The 27,489-nt window shown below is 36.0% G+C and overlaps 1 protein-coding gene across 3 annotated transcripts in view; it reads left to right on the forward strand.

Annotated features, from left to right (window-relative positions):
- Pxn (Peroxidasin) overlaps positions 1-27,489 on the forward strand; it is a 247,354-nt gene that overhangs the window by 76,994 nt on the left and 142,871 nt on the right. For all 3 annotated transcript variants that reach the window (XM_090371255.1, XM_090371256.1, XM_090371257.1), the window contains 2 exons: positions 10,975-11,046; positions 20,020-20,091. In XM_090371255.1, the coding sequence (XP_090227381.1) occupies positions 10,975-11,046; positions 20,020-20,091 (144 nt within the window). The remainder of the gene's footprint in view (positions 1-10,974; positions 11,047-20,019; positions 20,092-27,489) is intronic.

Here is a 27,489-nt window from a genome sequence, read left to right on the forward strand (position 1 = left end):
TCATACTGTTCATCCTAAAAATATATGCTTTTGATTTCCTGAAGCTGAAAGATGTTAAATAATAATCTTTTTTAAATCTTATAATTTAATTAAGCAAAATTGAAGTATATAATCCACTGACTGCTCTCTAAGTAGTAAATCAACAAAATTATAGTGAAAAGCTGAATTTAGGTACTATATTAATTTATTTTTAGAGTGAAATCTGTGAGTGTTCCATGAGTTGTCCTAAAGTAACTATCATTTTTAATTGAATGTCAGTAAGATTTTAAAAATTATTACATAGGTAAATAATATAAACTGATAGCAAGAAGAAGGAAATACACAAATTCTACATTGTTAATCAGACGTTTAATCAGTAGTAATTTAATATCCAGTTTATTTTCAAAAGTATGTTCTAAAAATTCTGTGGCATACTCCAGGATCCAAAATAAGAATAGAAAAAAAAAAAAAAAAAAAAGAAAGTCATGTAAACTTGTGTCCAACTCTGTTATGGAATGTGGCTGTTTGAATCTTAAAACATGATTGTGGAATTTTGAATGATAAAAAAATAATCAAAACGATAAAAAATAAGAAGCAGATACAAAAAAACACTCATAAAAGATACTTTTATGAATAAACATTTTACTAGGTAAATGGCTGGTATTTTTATTTATTCTTTTATAGCTTGTGTTTATTTATTCTTTTATATACCTGCACACTGTGTTATGTTTTTTTGTTATGACTGCTGGAGAAACTTTTTTCCTCTCCACATGATAGAGCTTGGGCTTAGCCCATTAGAAATGACTGTTTATCTATGAGTTGTCCTAAAGTAACTAATATTTTTAATTGAATAATGTCACACAGTAGTAAATCCATTATTCATTACACTTGAAAGCACTAAAGTTTGATCAGTTTTGGACCTATTTGGGTCACTTATCAGACATCTGGATTAATCTGCCTACCACCCACCCCTGTTTTTTACCTACCATCCTGCTACATTGTTTACTCATTAACTTAAGCAGGCTATTTCCCAGCATATTATTTGACATAAGTAAACTCAAATCGCATATATACACATTACTGCTTCACCTCACCATTAGATTCAGGTAATAGTCAAAATAAATTCCAATGCACTGTAATGATAAAAATCACCACAGTGGGAGGTTGTAAATATGTATATAGTTATCCCATAGGGCATAAGTTGGCTGTTATGCTGTAGAAAGGTTATACCAGTCCTTGCCCAGTGGATAGCATTACAAATTAGTATTAATATTGCATTATAATTTAGTTTTAAAATTGTATTATAATTTAATTTTATTCTTTCATATGATTTCATTTTATTCTTCTATGTATTTACCTCTAATCCCATCCACCTCAAAAATACCTTTCTGGAACTTTTACAAGTTTAATAGTTACTATCTAAATTACTCATTAATATACAAAAATTACCATACACCCATCCTTAACACAGAGTTGGGAACACCTAGATTTAGATAATTTATAATTGCCACCAGACCAGCAAAATAGGCCAGATGGCGTCCCAGCAACCTGTAAATTTCGGACACAGACTGACAAGCAGTCTTTCTCATACTGACTGCCACCCACGATGATCACAGGTAAATACCACTGTACTTTATTCTGATGCATACCCATTGGACTTTGGCTCCCAGTTCCAGTTTGCTGTAAATACCAATCTATAAAGTAAATAGATTTATTACATTCTGTATTCCTTTTTCAAATTGTTTTTATAACCTTTTAGCCTTATCTTTAAATTTAATTTTCAGTTCCATTTTATTATAATTAGGTATATAATACGGTGTAAATACACCATAGTTAACCCATAGATTTGAGCTACGATTGTAGTGTAGAAGGCATCGTTTTAATTGTATCTCATAATGTGGTTGCCTTCACAACAAGATAGCTACTATTGAATTACTTCAAATAAATAACGCTTCTCTAGTAGAGAAGACTACTGTTATTTATTTTCAGCGTACCACCACCCAGACGATCGTTTCAAAGCTTTTTGGCTTCGTCTTCAGTGGGCAGGTAGGTAATACAACAAGCCATCTCAGTTGTGAAGTTATATCCACATTATGAGAGATGCCAGAAGGGTGTGGTGGTAATGTATTTGGAAAATTAAATGTACTAGGCATAATCCTTATGGGTTTTGATAATTAATTATATAATATCGGTGTAAATACACCATAGTTAACCCATAGATTTGAGCTACGATTGTAGCGTAGATTGTAGCTACAATCGTAGCTCAAATCTATGGGTTAACTATGGTGTATTTACACCATAGTTAACACCGATAATATATTGTTAATTATCAAAACCCATAAGGATTATGCCTAGTGCATTTAATTTTCCAAATACATTACCACCACACCCTTCTGGCATCTCTCATAATGTGGATATAACTTCGCAACTGAGATGGCTTGTTGTATTACCTACCCGCCCACTGATGACGAAGCCAAAAAGCTTATTTGAAGTAATTCAATAGTAGCTATCTTGTTGTGAAGGCAACCACATTATGAGATACAATTAAAACGATGCCTTCTACGCTACAATCGTAGCTCAAATCTATGGTTTAACTATGGTGTATTTACACCGATATTATATAGTTAATTATCAAAACCCATAAGGATTATGCCTAGTGCATTTAATTTTCCAAATACATTACCACCACACCCTTCTGGCATCTCTCATAATGTGGATATAACTTCGCAACTGAGATGGCTTGTTGTATTACCTACCCGCCCACTGATGACGAAGCCAAAAAGCTTCGAAATGATCGTCTGGGTGGTGCCTGATAATCACGGAGTTTCCGAGAATGGGTAACAACAGTCTTCTCTACTGGGGAAGCGTTACCTATTGGAGGAATTTATGAGTTTTTGAGTGGTGTGAGTTGAAGAGTTACTGTCCCTTTCATTCTTTGACGACGTTTTTTTTCCTCTTCCACTCCTACTATTACTTTCCCTCTACCTTTTTGCTTTTCTAAGTCTAATAGGGACAATGGTTTTAATTTTATAATTCATTTGTTTGGTCTAATAGATCTGGTCCAATGGGTTTTTTTCACATTAAATTCACAAACGATCGTCTGGGTGGTGGTACGCTGAAAATAAATAACAGTAGTCTTCTCTACTAGAGAAGCGTTATTTATTTGAAGTAATTGAATAGTAGCTATCTTGTTGTGTAGGCAACCACATTATGAGATACAATTAAAACGATGCCTTCTACGCTACAATCGTAGCTCAAATCTATGAGTTAACTATGGTGTATTTACACCGATATTATATAGTTAATTATCAAAACCCATAAGGATTATGCCTAGTGCATTTAATTTTCCAAATTATAATTAGGATACACAAAACTAAAAATGGATAATGAATTTCAGTAAAACTGTTACTGGGACTACAGAAATGGGTATGCATGAGACATTCATTTAATATGGCTATCTGTCTGCTCAAAGCCCCTGATGAAGTAGGCAAGAGATAGCCAAGTGGATGAATGTAATTTTTCCCCTTTTACTTCTTCTCTAACCTTTTATTCCATTCTGTATTCCTTTTTCAAATTGTTTTTATAATCTTTTAGCCTTATCTTATTTTAATCTTTCCATTTCCTCTAACCTTTTATATTCCTTTTTAAATTGCTTTTTAATTTAATTTAATTTTACAACATGGATCTTTAGGCAAATCAGCATCTGTTAGCACACCAAATTGCTAGGCAGCACCACCATTAGGCCTTAATGCCTTCCATCCAAAATATAAATGTACACAAACCCAAAAATAAATAGGATCATTCCCTAATTCAAACAATGTGTGTATAATGTTTAATTGATAACTTTTACAATAGCATTAATGCCACATATCTACAACCACAATACTTTTTATTCCTTTAAAGTGCAGAAAGTGGTCCACTGGATATTGATGGTTCAACAGTTGAGGATCCTGCTCAGGTGGCTAACAATCTAAACGAGTATTTTGCATCTACATTCACGCATGAGGAGTTATTCAGGAAGGAGAATGATGTAGGTAAAGTAAACATTGGCAGTGAGCTGGATGATTTTGTAATAACTGAGAGGAAAGTGGAGGAGAGATTGTTAAGGATAAACATAAAAAAGGCACCTGGGGTGGATGGGATCTATCCAGTTATATTAAAGGAGGCAGCAAAGGAAGTATGCAAACCCCTAGCCATAATTATGAGAGCTTCTTTGGACTCAGGGGAGGTACCCATAGACTGGAGATGTGCAAATGTAACCCCAATTCACAAAGGAGGATCAAAGGCTGACACAAGTAATTATAGACCTGTTAGTTTAACTTCTGTTCCAGGTAAATTAATGGAGGCACTGGTTAAAGAAGCACTGCAGGATCATCTAGACAAGAATTCAGTTATAGCTCAGACGCAGCATGGTTTTGTTAAGGGCAGGTCTTGCCTGACCAATTTGATTGGATACTATGATGTAGTCACAAAAGAACTGGATGCAGGGAATAACTTTGATATTATATATTTGGATCTTAGAAAGGCTTTTGATACTGTTGCACATGGAAGACTGCTGCACAAATTGGAGCAGTGTGGCATTGGAGGCAAATTGCTGCTATGGATAAGGGGATGGTTGAGTGGCAGAAGACAGAGAGTGGTAATCAATGGACACTGCTCAACGTGGACTAATGTTATTAGTGGAGTTCCTCAAGGTTCAGTGTTGGGTCCGTTGTTGTTTTCGGTGTTTATGAATGATATTGAAGATGGGATATCAAGTTTAATGTCCAAGTTTGCAGATGATACAAAGGTTGGCAGGGTCGTCAAGGACACTACTGACGCTATGCTGCTGCAACAGGATCTGGAAAGGTTGAACAGATGGGCTGAGAGGTGGCAAATGAAGTTTAACATTGACAAATGTAAAGTACTGCATATGGGAAACAGTAACCCCAGAGCAACGTATCAACTCTGCGGTACCACACTGACAGTGGTGGAGAATGAAAAGGACCTGGGGGTAGTTGTGCAGGGAGATATGAAGTTCTCTGAGCAGTGCAGACGAGCTGCAAGAGTAGCTCATGGTGTCTTGTCAATGATATACAGGAATTTTTCTAGCAGGGATAAGGAGGTGATTATTCCCTTGTATAAGGCAATGGTTAGGCCACATCTTGAGTACTGTATACAGGTCTGGAGGCCTCATTTCAAGAAGGATGTAGAGCTGCTGGAACGGGTACAGAGAAGGGCAACAAGATTAGTAAATGGAACAAAGGGTTGCTCTTACGAAGAAAGGCTTAAGTTTTGCAAATTACAGAGTCTGGAGACTAGGCACCGGCGAGGTGATCTGATAGAGGTGTATAAGGCTTTGAATGGTTTGAGCATGCTCAATGCCAATGGGATTCTTCATCTTTCTCAGAATAATCACCTCAGAGGGCATAAATTCAAATTGAGGAAGGACGGATGTCGGATAGATGTGCGGAAATTTGCCTTTGGCCAGCGGGTGGTTGGTTGGTGGAACCGACTTCCATCACTTGTTGTTGAAGTTGATAGCCTAAACAAATTTAAAGCTCAACTGGACAGGTATTTCGAACGAACGGAGGGGTGAAATGGGAGAGGGTTTTTTTTTTTTTTTTTTTGGCTGATGCTGAATAAGCTTGCTTTCTTGCATCATATGCCTCTACTAATGCTAATGCTAATGCTAATAAAACAAAAAATTAGCAATTAAGTATATAATATATATATATATATATATTTATAAAGACCGAAAAATACCTTAATTGGGACGTTACTGCGTGAATCAGGACTTCAACATTTTGAAGAACTTAAACAAAGGGCACGAGAGAGAGAGAGAGAGAGAGAGAGAGAGAGAGAGAGAGAGAGAGAGAGAGAGAGAGAGAGAGAGATGGCTCATTAGAGGAACAGACCAGTCAAAAGACTGAATTATGGATGATGATATATATATATATATATATATATATATATTAATCTTACAAATTCTTTACAAATGAAGAGGTTAATGTATATAGAGAACTATAAGTTATCTAATCGATAATGACTATATTGTGATTGCTAACAATATTAAGTCCTGGATACGTATGCAAATTTTTCACTGTTTCTCTTACCGTTATATAATCTAGTTTGGTATCTCCGAATTCAACCAGTTTTTCCCCTCTCTCTCTTAATCTCACACACAGCTCTCATCCCCTTCTATTACTATGATCCACTTGCCTATTACTGCCATACCTTCCCCTATCTCTTTATTTAATACTATTAAAACACCATATTTGCTCTCTTCTATAACCCCGCCAACCCAGGGCCGTGAAAATGGATGGGTGCATTGGATGTGCTGCACCAGGGTCCACAATCTAGGGGAGGGACCCCAATTCAGGAAGCTATCAAAGTCTACATAAATAAACAGGCACCTTAACCCCTTTTGCATTCGGGACCCCAAGTACCATTGCATGGCCTTGCCCCCACCTCTTGTTAATTAGTCTTCCAGTTTCCATTTTCCTTAGCATCCTCATGTTCCCTGCTTAGTTCGACAACCTCTGCCAGGGCTGATCAGAATTTTTACTAATTTTTGAGTTTTCTGTCATCATATACAAGAGAAATAAAAGTGCCTTCCTGTTGTTCTCTGTACCTTGGGAGAGAAGGCAAACTTCAACTGTACAGTTCAATACAGAAACAGGACAAAAAATTACATAATTTTTCAGTTAATAATGCGTGACCCCTCCTTTATCATGAATTACTTCATGATTTTTTTGTCAGGAGTTCAACTAGAATAGTTCCCCTTAAATAGTTTGTCATATTAGGCCATTCTGAAAACAATTGAGTGTATAATTCATTCAAGTTTATTCAGTGGATGCTGTTGTGTGTTCATATTCCATTCAGTATTGTCCCATACCTTCTCTGCAGGATTTAAATCTGTTGACTTCACTGGCCAGTTCAAGTGCCCTATCATTCCTTCATTTTCCTCATATCAGTTTAACACAGAGTTCCTGTGAGCTATACAGTTGTTATCCTGCAATACAGGAGTATTGAAATCACATGCTCCCCCTCCCTCCAAATCTTGAGCAAAATGCACAACCTGATTATTCAGAATATTTGTATAGCCAGCCTGATGCATCCTGGTTGGTATTTCAGGTAGGGGACCTACTTCACGATAGTTAAAACATCCCAAAAGCATTGACCCACCACCAGTTTGTACGACACCTTGCACACAGTCTTGATGAATTGTCTCATTGCTTCTCCTATAAACTTGCCTGCCATCATTAGGCAAAATTTGGATTCATTAGACCACATCACAGCTTTCCAGTCATCAAAAATCCATTTTTTTTGCCTTTTAGCCCATAGTAACTAGACTTGTTTTATGGTTAGCTGTTATCATTGGTCTTTTATTTTAGGATTCCCACTCCAGATATCCATGTTATGCAATTCTTTTCACAGTGTTCTCTCAGAAATTGACTGAGGTCCTTGGTTAACTGTTTGCAGCAGTTCTTCTTTTGTTTGAAGTAGTTTTTCATTTCCTAGATGGACTATTCATTGATGATCCGAGTCACTTAACACAGACTTTCAATAATGATTCTGCTACAGATTTCTGATTGATTTTGACTTGTTCCATTACTACTGTTAACTACTTTTTTTAACAGGGTATCCTTTAGACCTGCCAAATGCTATCACTCCTTTTTTGCTACCCACTAGCATCTTTTCTGTGCCCCATATTTCATGGTAGTAAACCTTGATTATTCATTCATAGCCATTACACCTTATACTCTAATTTTTTGTTTTGCTTACAGCAAACAAGCATAGAAGATACCTGAGTACCCTAAATAATTTGTTGTCCAGTGTGTGTTAGTTTAGAAAAGAACTGACAGAGAAAGTATAAGGAACTAAGTCTAAAAAGAGAAGAGAGGAATTTGTTTTTATACAAAACATTCTGTAAAAGTTAGATGAAAGCTTCATTATTAATTTATTAAACCTGGTTCTTGGTATTTAGTGTTCTTACAAGTAATGGATGAATTTTTAATGTATTTTTGGGAATATACGTGGTGCCACCCGGAAATTGGGGATGATGAGTTTCAGTACGGCTTGTATAATGTATTTAAGAAGGATAGGTTAGATAGAAGGGGTGGTGGGGTAATGCTTCTTATCAGAAGCAGCCTGAGTGCGACGATAGCTTTCCCAGATTCAGACATTTCACATGCTAGTATAGAGTCTGTATGGTGTGAGATAGTTGGAAACAAAGGTATAATGCGAGCAGGAGTAATCTATAGACCAGGTGATTGTGAAGATTATGACAAAAGCCTCTACATGCAAATGGAATGGGCAAGTAAGCGTCAATGCCTTATTATGGGTGATTTCAATTTGCCTCTAATTGATTGGAGTAAATGGGAAGGAAACTCGACATGGGGAACAAAATTTTTAAATCAACTAGATGACTGTTATTTGTATCAACATGTCAGGGAAAGTACTAGAGAAAAGAATATCCTAGACCTCATCATCACACATGAATCAGATGACATAACAGGGCTGACAGTAGAGGAACCAGTAGCAGGAAGTGATCACGGAGTTCTACGGTGGATGATGACGAGAGAGGTAGCAGAAGTAAAAGGCAAAGGAATGGGTTTTAATTTCAGAAAAGGAAATTACGATACCTTAAGGTACTGCATGGCCTCTATTAACTGGGTAGATATCGCGCAGAGAATGAATACAATTGAACTGTGGTACGCTTTTAAAACATTAATCACAGATGCCTTGAATGCGTATATACCATTAAAAAAATACTCCACGAGAAGGGTTCCAAGTTGGATGAATAGTGAAGTTGCCGCATTACTTGAGCAGAAAAAGGTGGCATGGAAAGGTTACAGAACAATAAAAAGTACTGAAGCCTATAACAGCTACAAGGTGATGTGTAATAGAGCCACAGAAAAGGTTCGACAGGCAAAGGCAGTTTATGAGAAAGCCCTACCAAACAGAGCAAAGAGGGGGGGATAAAGAATTCTTCACATATATAAATGCCAAGAAGAGCAGGACAAACCAGATCGGACCTTTACGTAAGGGAAAGGGGATAGTAATAAATACACCAGCTGCCGTTGCAGATGAACTCAACAGTTATTTTACATCGATATTTACAAATGAAAAGCCTTTTGTGGCAATGGGAAATTGTGGGAGCGAAGTTAAAAAATATGTAATTAATGATATTGAAATTTCGCAAGATTATTTAATGAAAAAACTTTCGAGCCTACAGACCAGTAAGGCTCCTGGAGTTGATGGAATATACCCTATAATCTTAAGAGAGGTGGCAAGCGAGTGCATTGAACCATTGGTGCTAATTATGCGAGCATCACTAGACTCTGGGGAGATTCCCTTGGATTGGAAAAGTGCAAATGTATCTCCCATACATAAGGGTGGCTCTAAAAGTGAAGTTGGAAATTATCGACCTGTCAGTCTGACTTCAGTAGTAGGGAAAATCATGGAAGCAATGATCAAGGGTGGAATTCAGGATCATTTGGATCGAATTGAAATTCTCAAGGATACTCAGCATGGTTTTGTAAAGGGAAAATCATGTTTAACAAATCTGGTTCGCTATTTCGAAAGGGTCACTCACGAGCTGGATTTAGGGAATAATTTCGACATTGTTTATTTAGATTTCAGCAAAGCTTTTGACTCAGTCCCACATGAGCGGTTGCTTTATAAGCTGGAACAGGTTGGAATCACTGGGAAAATCCTTAGATGGATAGCAGGATGGCTTCAGGGCAGGAGGCAGAGGGTGGTGATAAATGGCTATTCCTCAGATTGGGTTGATGTAAGAAGTGGGGTTCCCCAAGGATCAGTATTAGGACCACTGTTGTTTTTAATTTTCATAAACGACATTGATGAAGGGATAGAGGGCGTGATGTCTAAATTTGCAGATGATGTTAAAATTGGTAGAGTAGTTAATGATCACTGTCAAGCTGAGCTTCTTCAGAGAGACCTAGATAGACTTCAGGAATGGTCAGAAAAATGGCAGCTGTGCTTTAATCCAACAAAGTGTAAGGTATTACACCTGGGAAACAGTAATCCCAAAAAAACTTATTCACTTGGTGGAGTTCAACTAAACCCAGTACTGGAGGAAAGGGACTTGGGTGTTACGATACGGTCAGACATGAAATTCTCTGAGCATTGTAAACAGGTTGCAAGGAAGGCCCATGGTGTCCTATCGATGATCTATCGAACTTTTGCAAGTAGAGATAGGGACGTGATAATCCCATTATATAAGGCTTATGTTAGACCATAAGGGCGTCCTTATGAAGAAAGACTTCGAATATGTGGGTTGCAGAGTTTGGAAACTAGACACCTTAGAGGAGATTTGATTGAGGTGTTTAAGGCTCTGAGAGGCATCAGAAAAATGAATGAGGACAAAATTTTCAAGATTATAAATGATGCTAGAACTAGGGGACATAAATTCAAGTTACGGGGGTAAATGTTTAGATTGGATTGCAGGAAGTTTTATTTTAGCCAGTGAGTTATAAATTACTGGAATAAGTTGCCTTCATGGGTGGTAGAGGCCGACAGTTTGGGGAAATTCAAAGGTCATCTGGATAGTACTTTTGGGTAAGGGAAGCGCATAGGATGATAGGTTTAATTTCCTTTTTATTTATTTTTTATTTTTATATATATTTTTTATTTATTAATTATTATTATTTAGTTATTTATTTTAATTAATTAATTAATTTATTTATTTTTTGTTTTTATTATTGTTTTGTTCGGATTTTTTTTTTTTTTTTTTTTTTTTTTGGCTGGTGCAGCATAAGCCATAGGCTTTCTTACACCATGCGGCCGTTACTAATACTAATATTTTCTCCTGGCTACGTTTGTTGAAGACTAGGCACCAGAATATGCTGTATACATCATAATATGCCATTACGTTTATTCAAATTCATTAGAGAACATAATTTATTTGTGATATTCGAATTTTAAAATTCATTAGTAAACAAAATTTTTTTTTTTTTTTTTTCTCACGTACTTTTTATTATTTTTCAGATATATACACTTCAATAAAATTGAAAGAATTGAACCTAACACATTTTCTGATCTTCCTCAGTTAGAAAGACTGTAAGTATGCGTTATTTAACCATATAAATATATACGTAAAATGGTTTATATTTAGTAATGGTTTATTCTGAGTGTAATAAAACTTGATTTGAAATAAGCTCAAGTAAATTGAGCACAGAAAGTGAAACATTATTGTACAATCAAGCTTGCCTCATCTTATGCACTGCAGTGAGAAAACCAGATTTGCTATTTAACGTGAATTGAATTCATATTGTGTTGGCTCTTCACCATGAGCCTTTAGTATTGAATTACTCTAAATAAAATGCACTGCTCCATTGGAGAAGTATTGCTGTTTATATAAAATGTATTCCACTACCTATGTTGCAGTTTTAATTTTGGATGAAAAAAGAAAAAAAAAAAATTGTCTCAAAAATGCATCTGTAGAAAGTAGAAGAAAGCAGTTTGCAGATGGGAAAGAGAGATAGACGTGACAAGGAAATGCAGCCTGAAACCAAACTCTATCAATCTCAATTTGGCTTCCAACTTTTGAGGTCCTATCATTGGGAAGCAGGCACTGTGAAGACCTGCACAACCCAGTGATGGGTTTTGCAGGTCTAGCCACAATATGTGACATGTAAACTGGTATAGCAGATAAAAGAAACTGAAGTAAATTTAAGGTGAAAGCTCTCATGCTATGCGAGTTGCAAATCATTATTGTACAAGTAGTGCATTGCCTCATTTTGTACACATCAATAAGCAAATTAGGTTTGCTAATTAGTGTCCCGATCTCATTATGGAGACTATTCATGGTTAAAGGTATCAGTTGGGTGCTCTAAGTTGCAAAAAGGAGAGATTTTACTTGTTTCTTTTAACTGCTGTATATCTCAAATCTCATGAATATTTCATCACCGAGCCTTCAGATCTTTGTGGTGCCCCATACCCACCATTGATACCCCAAAAAGGCAAACAATAGTATGGTTAGTGTAACAACACATTTTAACTAAATAGCAATATATTTTTTATTTAGTGCAGTAGAAGAAAAGAAAAGAGAAGAAAAATGCATGGGATGCATATAAATTATCAAGCGACTCAGAAGCCTATGGCAGATATAAGCTAGTCTGGATTCAGGTCACAAAGGAGGTTAGGCAGGCGAAGGCAGATTACAAGAAATCTTTGGCAAAGGCTAAGAAAAACAGCAAGGATTTCTCTAATTATATAAACTCTAAAAGGAAGGGGATGAATCTGATATGTCCACTTGATATCGATGGTTTGATTGTTGATGATCCTGCTCAAATAGCAAACAAACTGAATGAGTATTTTGCATCTACATTCACACATGAGGAGTTATTAAGGTTTGAAAATAGCAGAAGGTTATCAAATTGTAGCAGGATGCTTAATGATTTTGTAATAACTGAAAGCAAAGTGGAGGAGAAATTATTGAAGTTAAACGTAAGAAAGGCAACTGGGGAGGATGGGATCTATTCAGTTATATTAAAGGAGGCAGCAAAGCAACTAAGCAAACACTTAGCCATAATTATGAGAGCATCCTTGGACTCAGAGGAGGTCCCACGGACTGGATATATGCAAATGTATCCCCAATTCACAAAGGGGGATCGAAGGGTGACACGAATAATTACAGACCAGTTAGTTTAACTTCTGTTCCTGGTAAAATAATGGAGTCGCTGGTTAAAGATGCATTCCAGGATCATCTAGACAAGACTGCAGCAATAATTCAGACACAGCATGGGTTTGTTAAGGGAAAGTCTTGTCTGACAAATTTGATAGGATATTATGATGTGGTTACAAAGGAACTGGATGCAAAAAATAATTTTGATATCATATATTTTGGATTTCAGGAAAGCTTTTGACACTGTTGCGCATGGAAGACTATTGTACAAATTGGAGCAGAATGGTATTAAGGGTAAGTTGCTACAATGGATAAAAGGATGGTTGAGTGGGAGAAGACAGAGGATGGTAATCAATGGGTACTGCTCTTCTTGGACTAATGTTATTAGTGGAGTCCCACACGGTTCGGTGTTGGGTCCACTGTTGTTTTGTATATTTATCAATGATATTGATGAAGGTATATCAGGCTTAGTGTCGAAGTTCGCAGATGATACAAAGTTTGGCAGGGTTGTTAATAACAGTAATGGCAGTGTGTTACTGCAACAGGATCTAGAAAATTTGGGCAGATGGGCTGAGAAGTGGGAACTGAAGTTTAACCTTGACAAATGCAAAGTACTGCATATGGGTAGATGTAACCCAAGAGAAATGTACCAACTGCGTGGTACTACACTTAAGGTGGTAGAAAATGAAAAAGACCTGGGAGTAATTGTGCAATCAGATATGAAGTTTTCTGAGCAATGCAGACAGGCTGCCAGGGCAGGTCATAGGGTTTTGTCAATGATATATATAGGAATTTTGCTATCAGGGAAAAGGAGGTGATTGTCCCTCTGTATAAGGCAATGGTTAGGCCATGCCTTGAGTACTGCGTACAGGTCTAGAGGCCTCATTTTAGAAGGATGTAGATTTGCTTGGGTGTGTACAGAGAAGAGTAACAAGATTGGTGAGGGGAATGAAGGGATCCTCTTACCAGGAGAGGCTTAAGTTCTGCATATTGCAGTGGCTGGAGACTAGGCACCTGCATGGTGATCTGATTGAGGTGTATAAGGCCTTAAAAGGATTGAGCAAGCTGAATACTGACGGGATTCTTCCTCTTGCTCAGATTACGAACCTAAGGGGGCATAAATTCAAATTAAGAAAAGACAGATGTAGAATAGATGTGCAGAAATTTGCCTTTAGCCAGCGGGTAGTTAATTGCTGGAACAAACTTCCATCTGTTGTTGTGGTAGTTGATAGGTTAAATAAATTTAAGGAGGAACTGGACAGGCATTTGGGGTGAATGGTGTGATTTTTTTTTTTTTTTTTTTTGGCTGATGCTGCATAAGCTCATACACTTGCTTTCTTGCATCACATGCCACTACTACTTGTTGACATCAGACTCGAATTTTTGTTTGAATGGAATCTAGAAGCCTAAGAGAGGTTTTGGGTGCTCTGCTCTGATATGGGAACAATATTCTATAGTATGGCGGATTTGCGATTTGTACAGATTGAACAGCTGTTTGGAAGAAAAGTAACACTGAGAGTAAAAAAAAAAAAACAGTTTTTTAGATGCTGAGGAAGCAATATTTGTAATGTGCTTATGATGAGAGAAATTAGAAGTCTGGTTAATTCCCAATAGAGATATATGATCTTGCTTAGAAATCAGATTATCATCAAAGATGAGCAGAGGAATCGTTTTTTGTGAGATATAAGGCAGGACTGGATTTTATTGAAATCAACTAAAGTTCTTTTTGCCCCACTGGAGAATTACCTGGAGATCGGCATTTAAGGAATTGGTAACAGATATTTGAGAAGTCGAAGCTGTTTATGCAGGGCAAGGTTTCTCTAGAAGGTGGAATGCAATGTGCCATCATCAGCAAAACTATGGATAGGATTTCCAGTCAATGGAAGAAGATCATTAATATAGAAGAAGAAAAGAGTGGGAGAAAGAACTGAATCTTGGGTAACACCAGCATTAGTGGAGAAGTTAGAAGACAGAGCTATTTACTATCACCCTCAGTGAGAGGTCAGAGAAAACTGGATACCCAGTTACAAAAAACAGTTGGCAAACCAGAAGATGGAAGCTTATTTAGATCTTTATGCCAAACATGATCAAAAGCCTTTGAAATGTCAAGAGCAACTGCTCAAGTTTTTATCAAACTTTTCCATTGAATTTGTCCACAGATGAGTAACATAAGCCTGAATATCACCAGTGGATGATATTCTAAGTCTCTCCTGTTAACAAGCACAAACCATGCTGAGAAAAATTCTACCCTATGCGCCTTGCACGATCTTTCTAGGGCTGAATTGATTGACAAGGCTCTCAAGATATACTCCCTCTATCATGTCTGGGGCATGATAGAGGGAGTCCTCCGTAAGGCCTCGGTAGCCGAGTGGTCAGGAGCGGGAGTGCAGTAGCACACGCTCTTTGAGTAGACGGGGGTTCAAGCCCCTGACTGCTGAATACGGTCGATCTGCCAACCTGCACTGGACCAGTGTGGCAGATTATGGTCCATTTCTCTCAGCATGAATTGTTGAGGAGGCTTCCATCCTGCAGTGGGTTGATTAATGGCTGCATTTTACCTTTTTATCATGTCCGGGCAGAATTACAGGTAATATTATTAGATAGTAGCATACTTCAAATTTTGGGAGCATGTAGTTAAGATTATCCACTGTATTATGTAGTTCACATTATCCACTGGATAGCTTTCATCCTATCTAGGTCCTTCCACCATTCTGACCAATAGACAGTTATTACAGAATTCATCATTAATGCTCTTCACAGCATTGATAATGAATCTTATAACTAGTGCTACTCTCTTACAGAATAAATTTTAAGGAAAACACTTTTCTATATGGAGAATCAGAAAATTATTACCATTATCTGGATCAGCATATTAACTGAGGTCTCAAATTCAATTAATATCAGTTGATATTTCATCAACTGAGACTAATAGTGCACATCAAGATTTCAGAGTTAAAAGAACACCCTACTCACTCACTGATGAAACCACCCCAGTGAGTGCTGAAAGGCGTGATCTCTTAACTCTGAAATTTTGCATACTCGCAGTGAAAAGGACGAATTGGTAGCAATATTCATAATCAGGCATTTGAAATACTTCAATAAGGTATTATGCCACAGAGCAAAATGGAAAGAAAGGAAATAACAGGTTGCAGGTAAAAAAACCAACCTGTTATTTCCTTTCTTTCTGTTTTGCTCTGTGGACAATACTTTAGTGAATATGAATCCAGAGTACATAGGCCTTTTTGCTTATATTTGAAATACTTGAACTTTGAAATACTGAATTTTAACTTGTTCTCCTCTTTCTTTATTCCTTGTTACATGCTCTTGGTGATTCTGACTCTCTCTCTCTCTCTCTCTCTCTCTCTCTCTCTCTCTCTCTCTCTCTCTCTCTCTCTCTCTCTCTCTCTCTCTCTCCCTCTCGGGGCAATTCAGAAATTTTTTTTTTTTTGGCTGCAGCATAAGCCTCAGGCTTCCTTGCACCATATGCTAGTGATAATATTATTAATAATAATAATATCACATCCAGTATTTACATTGCCTTATTTTATATCACATCCAGTATTTGCATTGCCTTATGAGCAATTTTGAATGCCCCAAGTGCTTTTTCACTAGGAAAAGTATGTTTAGAGTTTGAAACAATTTGCTACTTGGTAAACAGATAGAAAGATGAGCTTATTTGTAATGTGTGAAGGCTAAATTGAAGTTACACTTAATGGTTGAACTTTATTTCCCTTCCATGTTTATACTTCATTATCATGCAAGAAAGCTTTCACTGCTAATGTGAAATAGTATCAAATTTTTCCTTATAGATGTCTTCTTTTTTTTCTTTTTTTTTTTTTTCCTTGGTATTTTACTAACAAGTTTATACAGTGACATTTGTTTATTTATTTGCTGATAAGTAACCAGAACTTGTTTATATAATGGTCCTTCATGTAAAATTTACTTTTTTTTTTTTTAAAGTCCTCAGAAAATATCATGCAGACATGGCACTATTAGTCTGTTGGTGGAATATCAACTGGTTCAAAGTTCCTTGGTTATCATAAATATAAACTTAGTAAAGCTACTTCCTTCTTGAAGAATTTCCTGTGAGTAATCAGTATCTGATTACAACTGAAAGATTTTAGAGAGTATATGGGTCACTATGAATGGGTGTTTTTTTTTTTTTTTTTTTTTTGTAAGGTGTTTTACTATGACCATATGAGAAAATGCATGATAAAGCATTTTCTTGTTGGTAAAGCTTGAAAATACTTGTGTTTTTTTATATATATAAAATTCATTTTTCTCCATAATAAAGCAAAATAAAATGCCCTAATGTTTTAAGCTCTTATTAAACTCCTTTTTTTTTAATTGACAAAAACAGAAGAGAAATCTCAGCAGCAGTCAAAAAGAAATATAGATAATGTTCAGTGGTAGTTATTTTATCCTTTAACTCATTTGCTTGTGACATTTAATGCCATACAGTCTTCTTTTTCTTTCTATTATCTAACAACTAATCCAAGAACTTTTTCATGTTGCCAAAGCAGTGTTCATTGAATGAATACCCTACATAACAAACACTGGCTCTATTCAGTACAGAATTTTCTGCAATTATATAAAGCGTAAAAAAATGCATTATCATGGTGAAGGAGCCGGATACTATTTTTCTCATTGTTGTTATTGGTATATCCTTCTGACCAAGTAATGCATTACATGCTAGAACCTTGTGATAGAATGTCTAATTCTCCAAATCACCTTCGAGAAAGTATACTTGTGATCTTCATGATTGAAAAATGCCAGAGACATCACTTTGACATTTTTAAACTGAAAACCATGGAATTGTTTTTCTTAAACAAAGGAATGAAGTATTTCTATCAATATGAGAACTAAATATCTGTTTATTTCCAATTTAAAATTATGTAAGATGGCAACATACATTTCATGGTGCAGTCCTATCATTGCCTCAGTGATTGCCATCATTGCTACTTCACTGTTACAAAGAACAGAGCAACCAAAGATTTAGCATACACGATGAAATATCTGAGTACCATCTAAGAATATGATTGAAAATAAAGATATTAGTTTTCACATAGGCAGAAGTGCATGCTTCATTCCTCCTTTTAATATATTTATATTACCTAAGCACCACTCAAACAACAATTGACATTGGTGTGTTGATGAAGAACTTAATGCTTTATGTAAGTACTTATTGCAATATCTTGTGTGTTTTTGAAGCTAACTTTGAGTTTAACAGAACTTGAATTTGCCATTTGCATTTGCCATTTTGAACTGCAGCATTGCAGTTCAAAATGAATACAAATAACTGATCTTATGCTCAATTAACTCAACTGATCAACTGGCAGCCATAGAGAGTGGGCCCCATCTTGCATTGCCCTATTGTTTGGTGGATTATATTCTAAAGGATCACCGGTTTGGTTAAAGAATTCAATTGATTAATTTTTGCTTTTGCTTAATTTCTTAAATATCTTAAATTTAATTTCTGTAATTTTCGAAGTTATTTTCTGTGATATTTTTAAAATTAAATTCATGCATTTTGTAAAGCTAAAACTGGTAAAAAAGAAGATACCAGTTTTCAGTATCTTGTAAGTTTAAATTCTTAAGTCCAGTAGTTGACAAATTTTTGGCTTCATTATCATAACTCCAGGGGCTCACATCTGGTGAGTATGGCTTGGCATGCCCAGGGGCCTGAGCTGGATATCATTATTCTTCTTTTAATTGGTTATTCCCTTCTACTTCTCTCTCTCTCTCAGGGTAATTCAGAATTTTTTTTTTTTTTTTTGGCTAGTGCAGCATAAGCCTCAAGCTTCCTTGCACCATATGGCTAATAATAATAATAATAAGTAGATACTGAAAATTTGATTAATTAATTTGTTAATTACTGCAACATTTTGTTAATTTAATTATTATAATATTTCATAAAGTTAATTCTTACATTAATAAAGGTTGCTACAAAATCCACTTTGAATACATCATTCAAGGATATCATGATTCAAACTCAATGCATGTGTAAGTCGTGAATTGCTTCCCGACTTGCATTCATCGCAATTATGAATTGCTTTGTGACAGTGGCAATGATAGTGAGTGCCATATAGGATCATTTAAATAGAAACAGAATTCTGAAGAAAACACAACACAGTTTTGTAGAGGAAAACTCATGTTTAACCATCTTGGTTAGCTATATTGACAGTCACTTGTGACCCAGATGTAGGAAACAATTTTGACAGTATTCATTTATATTTTACCAAAGAATTTGACTCAGTCCCACATAAGAAGTTACTACAAGCTGAAACATGTTGGAATCACAGTGCAGCTGCAGGGCAAGTGGCAGAGGGTGTGATTAATGGTTACTCTTTAGATTGTGCTAACATAAGTAAGCCTTTCCCCCAGGGATCAATACTGGAACCTCTATTGTTACTGGCTTTCTTAAATGACCATCAATGGTCATTCCTTTGATGTTGAAATCATTAATGCAAAGAAAAATGCAAGGTCTTACACTTGTGGAATAGCAACTCCAAAATGACATGGTGGGGTTGAATTAAATAAAAAGTAGATGAAGACAGGGATATGGGCAGACATGATGTTTTTTGTGCAGTGCAGGCTCATGGTGCAGGGTTCTATCAATGAGCTATTGAACATTTGCTTTTAAACAGGTAAGTCATAATCCCTCTGTACAAAAACAGTTTTAAGATTGCATTTTAAACACTGTGTCCAAATATGGGGATGGCGCCTATAAAAAGTTATCGAGGTTCTTGAAAGTGTTCAAAAATGGGCGACAAGCCTGGTGAGATTGGCAAAAAGAGCATCCATATGAGGAAAGGTTTTGAATATGTAGGCTACAGAGCTTGGTAATTAGGCACCTTAGAGGTCTATAAGCTCGAAGGGGAGAAAATAAAGACGATATCATTTCAAAACAGTGAAAATTTTGCAGTTATAAATGATTCCAGAACTAGGGAATATAAATTCAAATTATGAGGAAAGAGAGTTTAGTAGTTATAAATTTAGGTCAAATTGTAAGGAGAGTTCTTTTGGCCACTGAGTTGTTAATTACTGGAATAAGTTGCCTCCACAAACAGTAAAAGATTACAGCATTGGGCAAATGCTGTAATCTGCCACTGGATATGTACCTACGTGAGCATGCAATCACATAGATAATTTATTTTATTCTTTTTTATTGTATTTTATTTTATTTTTTGGCTGGTGCAACAAAAGCTTGGGCTTCCTTACACCAGATAGTTAATATTAATACTAATTTTTATAAAACTTCAGTAATATTAGGGAGATGAGAAGTACTTATTAAATCTTAAAATTATATGGTATTTGTTTGTAACACATGGATAAAGTGATGCAGTGATAGTGACCTTTATCTTTATAATAATACTTATGATGGTATTTTATTTTTTTATTTTTAGGTTTTTACATAACAATAAGCTATCTAGAATTCCTGCAGGAGCATTTAAAAAACTTCAAAGTTTGCGTCGTTTGTAAGTAAAAGTATTTTCTTATGATATCCACTTTATATAATTTTCTAACACTAGCTTTATAACTATAGACAAATGAATTATCTTTTTTTAATCATAAAATATTCTTGTATGAAGTCTGATTAAATCTATGATTTGAGATAATAGCTTGCCATTTTGTGATTGGCAGTCTGAAAGCTCTTCTAACAAACTTTCCCTTTTCTCAAGAAATATTTCATACTTATTTTTCAAAGATTTATTGAATAGAGTACTTATTTTTTTGAAAGTTTTTTATGAAGTGCATAGAGTTGATCTAATTGACATTGTCCATTTGCTGTCATTTCTTTTCTTACTTCACAAAATTCTGTCATAAATGAAGTTACACCCTGGTTTATTCCAAATTCATAATTTGGGAATAAATTATGAATTCTCATTTATAATACAGGACAGTGTAGCAGAATTCAGACTGGCATCTGAAGCTTTAGAATTAATATCTGGTTGAGATCCTTTTAATGAGTGTTCCAGGTCTTATAAGATACTTTTAAATGTTTGAGTTTTCTTACATAATAGTTGTAATGAGCATTTGTAATGGCTCTTGCCATTACAAATGCTCATTACAACTATTAACTCATTACAAGAGTGTAATGGCTCTTGCTTCTTGATTCATTTTCTCTTGATATTTTATATTACTGCAACAAAAACCAACAACTACGTTGCACTGACTACAGATTAAATAACCATTAACCTCTTGAAAAAAATGCACAAAACTTCACTTTATTCATTTTGAAAGATAAGTAACTATCCTTTAATTATATTTATTTTGGGTAACTTACTAAAACTGCTTGAAAACTCACTGTATTTTATAACTCAGTTAATCAAATAAATCACAAATAACAAATAATATTATCACTGCAAGTAACTCACATGATGTGAGTCACTTGCAGTGATAATAATAGTAAAATTGAATCAGAAAAGTAAAATAACTCAATATAATAAAATAAGAGCGTCAAATTCAACTGATCACTCATTATAGTAATGGCATCCAAAGAACAAGATACCACTGGAAGTGGAATGGAACAGGTGATGCCACTGTGCCACCTCAGATGAAAAATGTATTAAAACCATTGTTTGTAAAATAATAAGAGAAGTTTACCTCAATATAATACGTAGAACACTTCCGTATGATACTCTCCAGCAATTAAAACAAAAAAATCGAAAATTTACATTGCAGTAAAAAATAATTAAAAATCAATAGCACACAATTAAAAATCAATCTAACGCAATTAAAAATTAAATAAATTTATTAAAAGAAAAAATTTCAAAACGATTTTCCTTCCTGAAGCTGACAATGCTTTTCGACCTGTGATCACGACAATGTCATGAACACAGGAACGAATAGGAGTGAGCATGAAACTTAAATAGGGATTATTTGTCTTTGCGCATGTGCATAAAAGCCCACGAATCGGAAATTAGAAATGGCCAGCGAACATTAACAGAATTCTCATGTAATTTAATTTCGACAGTTCCTGCAATTAGTCTGGTATAATTATGTTAGACACTTAAGTATTTTTGGCTCGTTAAATAAAAAAGTATGGTTTTCATTAACGGAATGAAAGGCTTATTCTGAACACTGCTGAACGAGAAGCACGAACTGAGGCTGCATGTTGATTAACACAAAAATTCAGAGGAAAATGCGTAGAACCTTGGTATGACAAGTTGCAATCACCACAAGAAATGTATACCAGGTCATTTATTTGTGTTGTAAATGAGGAAAGGACTGAGCGATTTTTCAGTATAGTGTGTAGTTTCCATATTGCCCTGGCCACAATTTTAAATTCGGTATCTTTAAAGAATCTATTAAGTTGTTTGTGCCACTGTTCAACATATCGGACAGAAATAAAGTATTTTTTAATATTATGATTGTTGGTTGATGTAGTATTTTGTATCCTATCCCTAGCTTGTACCCTGATTCAGTTTATTGTAGCAAGAGGATAATCCCTGTTTAAAACTCTGTTGGTTAATATTTGTATTTCTGAGCTCAAAGCAGATTCTGTCATTGAATATTTATAGGCATTTAGAAATTGATTAAAGATAATAGATCTCTTGTAGGAGAATGAGTGATAGCTGTTATAATGTAGAAGCATGCCGGTGTTTGTAGGTTTACGATAGATGTTAAATTGGATTTTATTTGAGTCCAAAGTAAGCGTGAAATTTAGAAAATTTAATGACTTTGTATCCGTACCCTCCCTTTCCGATGTAAATTTGAGTCTAGAGTGAAATATTATTTAACAAATGCAAAATGTCTTGGATAGTGCTACTATCAGTAATAACTAGAACATCTAAATACCTCCCATAGTATGTGATATAGGGTAGAAAAGGCATAAAATGTATACGCTCAATCGTTGAGAGATATACCTCTGGTATTAAGCTATTATTTTTATTTTCGGTTTTTTTTTTTTTTTTAGGAGCATTAGCAACTAAGGCCATATTGCTCCCTGGATATGCGGTGGTCATTCCCTGACCTTTCCGCATCCTCTGTATTTGGCGGTTACGGTCTTGAACCCCGGTCTAATCAAGAAGCGTGTGCTACACACTGATGCTCTACATGGCTACGGAGGCGCCACCGATATTAAGCCCCTCAATCTCAATCCCATCAGCAAACCAAAAATTTGTTCGTATACTTTGTCTTGAAAGGTGATATAGTTGGCCTCGACTCTCTCTGAATTTTAGTAACATAGAGAGAGAGAGAGAGAGAGAGAGAGAGAGAGAGAGACTGACTCTCTATGTACCGTGTTCGTTAAGGACGTTGGTGATCATGATCTTCCACAGCTCTCAATCTTTTGTTGTTCTCAGCAGGTCTAGACTCTGTACATTCATCCAATTGGTCAGACTACTAATATAGTTTATTCTTTGTCTTCCTCTGCTTCGCTTTCCATTCACCTTGCCTGTCGTGATGATCTCCTCCAAATCTTCCTTCCTCGTGATGTGCCCAAAAAATTTCAGCTGCTTTTCTCTTATGTTCCTCAGTAATGATCTCTGCGTTCCTGCTCTTTGTAGTACCTCTAAATTCATGATATGTTCAGTCCAGGATATTCTGAGCATCCATCTATAAAACCATATTTCTGCCGCCTCCAAATGCTTTGCCATTTCTTGGGAGATTGCCCAGCATTCATTACCATACGTAAGGACAGGTATAACAACAGTTCAAAATTCTGTTTTTCATTTTCATTGACAATTTCCTATCTTTTAGTATGTTGCCCAGTTTCTGAAACGTGGCCTTGCCCATACCAATCCGTCTTTTGATTTCATTATCTGATCATCCATCTTTAGTAACCCAACTCCCTAGATAATTGTATTTCTCTACTTGTCTTATGATGTTGTTCCCTATTTTCAGTATGCATTTGGGAACAATTTTCTTTTTGCTGAAACTATGCACTCTTTTTTTTTTTTAATGTTTATTGTTAAGCCTTTCCTTCTACTTTGTTCCACTACTTTGTCTAGAAGTTCCTGTAGTTCTTCTGTCTTGGCAATGAGAGCGATGTCATCTGCATATCTGATGTTGTTTATATTCTGTCTGCCAAATGCGAATCCTCCAATTCCATGTGTTCCTCTCATAATTTCCTCACTGTAGAGGTTGAATAGGTCTGGAGAGCAAACACAGCCCTGTCTTTCACCCCTGTCTTTTCCAATTCTCAGGCTGGCTGTTTGTTCCCAGTATAAGTTTCTGAGTATCCTTATGTCTTTCCCATCTATGTCTAAACAGTCTAGAATGTTGAAGAGTTCATGTTTCACCCTGTCAAATGCCTTTGTAAGATCAATGAAACTCATAAACAGGTCTCTCTCTCTCTCTCTCTCTCTCTCTCTCTCTCTCTGTGCATTTCAATAGCCCTCTCTGACATTATCGTTATCATGAAGATAGCATTTCATGTTCCAGTATTTTGCATAAATTTTATTTATTTTTCTTTTTTTATTTATTTTATTTTATTCTTATCCTCATCAATATTATTCTTAGAAGAATTTTAGTAATATTACTCATTAAGCTAATGTTGCAATGTAGTTCACAATCAATAGCCCCTGGTTTCTTTGGCAGAGCCATGAATATGGATTTACTAAGATCCTCTGGTATCACTCCACTCTCATATATCTCATTTAACACCTTGGCTATTATTGCAATGCCAAAATCATCCAAAGCCCTTATCATTTCTGTCATGATGGCATCTGGTCCAGCTGCCTTATTACTTTTCAATTAGGATACAGCTGCCCTGACTTCAGATTTCAGTATTTCCTGACCTTTTAGGGTCTATGGCTTGTTGGCTTTTCCCCACATTCGTCCTGAAAGAATTCTTCGATGTATTCTGTCCATCTGTTCATAACTTTGCCTTTATCCATGATTACTGTTCCGTCCTTCGCTTTTATACAGCCTGATGCTGGACAGATCTTATATTCCCCCAACTCCTTGATCTTCCTATACAATGTAGCTGGCTCTGAGCATTCATATTTTTCAATCTCTTGGCACTGCTCATTTAATCATGCTTCTTTTGCCTCTTTGCATTCCCTCATAATTTCCTTGTCCATCTTCCGATATTCTTCACTGCATCTTGGAAAAATCTGTTGCCTTTGCCTCATCAAGCTCAGGATTTTGCTCGTCATCCATTAATTTTTACTTTTCCTTTCTTTCTTTGGAATGATCTCACATGCTGTGTTGGTCAAGGCTTCCTTCAATGCATGCCATTTGCTGTTTCCTTCATTTGCAAGTGTCTCATACCTGCCTCTGACCACCTCAGCATATGCATTCCTGATGCCATCATCTTTCTGCAATAGATCAAATTGAAAACATTCCGTTCTTGTGCTTTGTTTCAGTTTTTTTCAGCTTAACCAGGAGTTTGGCTATTACTGGTACATGGTTGCTTCCACAGTCTGCTCCTGGATATGGCTTTGCCTGAAGGATGGCGTTCCTAAAGCATTTGTTTATAGTGATATAGTTTATTTGATTTCTTACATTGTCTCTTGGACTTTTCCATGTCCAGGTGCACCTGGGATGTTCTTTAAACCAAGTATTAGTAATCACTTGTTGATTTATCTTGCACCACTGTGCCCAGATTTCGCCTCTTTCATTTTGATTTCCCAATCCATAACTTCCTATCATGTCTCCATCTGGCTCACTTCCTACTTTTGCATTTAAGTCTCATTATGATTATAATTTCCTGAGATTTGCATTGTTTCCTTGCTGTTTCCAGCTGCTCATAAAACTTTTCTAGTTCTGCTACACTACTCTCTGCTGTTGGAGCATACACCTGAACGATGGCCATATCAAAAGGTTTTCCTTTGAGTTTGACCAGCAGTATTCTGTCCGATAAAGCCCACCAACCTAACACGCTCTCAGACGTTGCCCTATCCAACAAAACTCCAACTCCTCTTTCGTGTCCGTCTTCTCCCGAATAAATCATTCTTTGTTGCCCTGTCTTGAAGTCGCCGCTTTCTTTCCATCTGATCTCTCATAACCCGAGTATGTTAATTTGTAATCGTTCCATTTCCTGTTTTACGTTATCAAGGTTGCCGCATTGGAAAAAGAGTCCTCACATTCTAAGTAGCCAATTTCAACTCATACCTGTTTTTCTTTCCATTTTCTGCTGCTGCTAGTTCTGCTTACAGTTTACTAGACCACCTACAGTCCATGGTTATCCATACAGAGCGAGGTACCTGCATCTGAAGACACTGAGATTCCCTTCATGCTGTTGTCTTCCTTTCTTAAATTATGCATGACCATAACATTCTTGGCATTTTACAGCAGTGGTTTGCCATTGCCTTCTGCTGGGTGTGTTTACCGAGAACACCATCTCTCTTCCCAGAAGTTCCTCTGCTTGAAAACAACCGTTGTCTTCTGAGATCGTAGCTCATCTGCCTTCTTCCTCAGTTTACTAACTGTGGATTCTGCCATTGGCCAATGCTCGTTATCCTGAGCATGAGAGCCTGTAACCCTAGGCAGGGGCCCTGCTGGATACTGCCAGCTGAGCCCAGGTTTGGTCTGCAGCTATTTATTGGTTATTCACAGCTGACCTCCATATCTGAAGGTCGTTCCACTATCTGCCACCTGTGGACGCACCCAGCAGCAGTATGCTCTGCTTCAGTAGCATACTACTTAATTAAATGAAAAATTTCTTTAATAGGGAGCTTCATATAATTAATCGGTATAGAATTATTTAACATATCCCAAATAATATCTAATGTGTATTCAACATTTCCATTCGTATATAACGGGGTAACATCTAGTGAGAATAAATTATCATTATCACAAAGTCTACAGTCCTTAAGGTTATTAAATAATGTATCGTAGTTCTTAATCCCAAATTGTATCGCCTGTCTAAAAGGTTTTATAATGCTATATACATGAGTTTTCTGTAGGAAACAATAGGCCGAATAGGAAATCCAGTCTTGTATAATTTTACCTGACTGAAAAGTGCAGGAGTATTGTATGTTCTGCCTTCAATTCCTTTAACTGAGCCATAGTAATGTAGTCATTTTTTCGATGCTTGGTTAACGTTTTATTGTATTGATTGACCAAATTGGTAAATAGTGCCAGGTCTACTTCAAGATAAGTGGAGGTATCTGAAACAATTGAATCTAACTTATTAATATAATCATGTTTATTGAGTATTACAACAGTATCTCCTTTATCTGCCCTCTGTATAATAATGTCTTTATTTTCCCGAAGTTCGTGTAAAGCTGAACTGTCATGTGTATTCAATTTAGGAAGTCACGTTCACCACTTGGTTAACTTGTTGAATAAATAAATCTTTTTGTGGAACATTACGAAGTCCAAATTCAGTATCAATTACGCACTGTTTTTTAGGTAGTTTTCAAGATGGTAAATTATAATTTAACCCTTTGGATAAAAGTGAAATCTGGTCATGTGATAGCATATACAAGGAAAGATTTGTAACCTGTTGATATGTCAGTTCATTCAATGTTGGGAAAGAGGGCTGTTCGTGAACAAGCTGACGTATTCTGTGGTAGCACATTGTGTGTATGTGGGGAGGGGTCATCACCCAACTCATATGTATTAGGTCGCAAGCTCACGACAATGTGTTAGAATTTACACGAACGTGCTTTGACCCTCCCGATAATGTATTCAATTTGTTAGCGTGTGTTTTTTTATTTCTGAGGCCTGTGCTTCACGTCGCAAATCTATAGAGGCCTTCAGTACAGACCAATTGCTAGGATGTAGATAATTTTTTAATTTGTTGCAAAGTTTTCTAACCTGGGGAAAGGTATTTTCGTTTATTAGAATACCGAGATTTTAAGGGAAGTTTAACTTGGAAGTTAACCAAGTATATTACACAATGTGGCAAGTGCTAGTTGCTTTATGCCTGAAATTTTATGATTTATATTGACCCTGGAAAACTTTGGAACGAAGTTGTTTTG

The sequence above is a fragment of the Mastigoproctus giganteus genome, chromosome 4 (assembly GCF_048544385.1).
Source record: "Mastigoproctus giganteus isolate SK-2022 chromosome 4, ASM4854438v1, whole genome shotgun sequence".
NCBI classification, from domain to species: Eukaryota; Metazoa; Arthropoda; class Arachnida; order Uropygi; family Thelyphonidae; genus Mastigoproctus; species Mastigoproctus giganteus.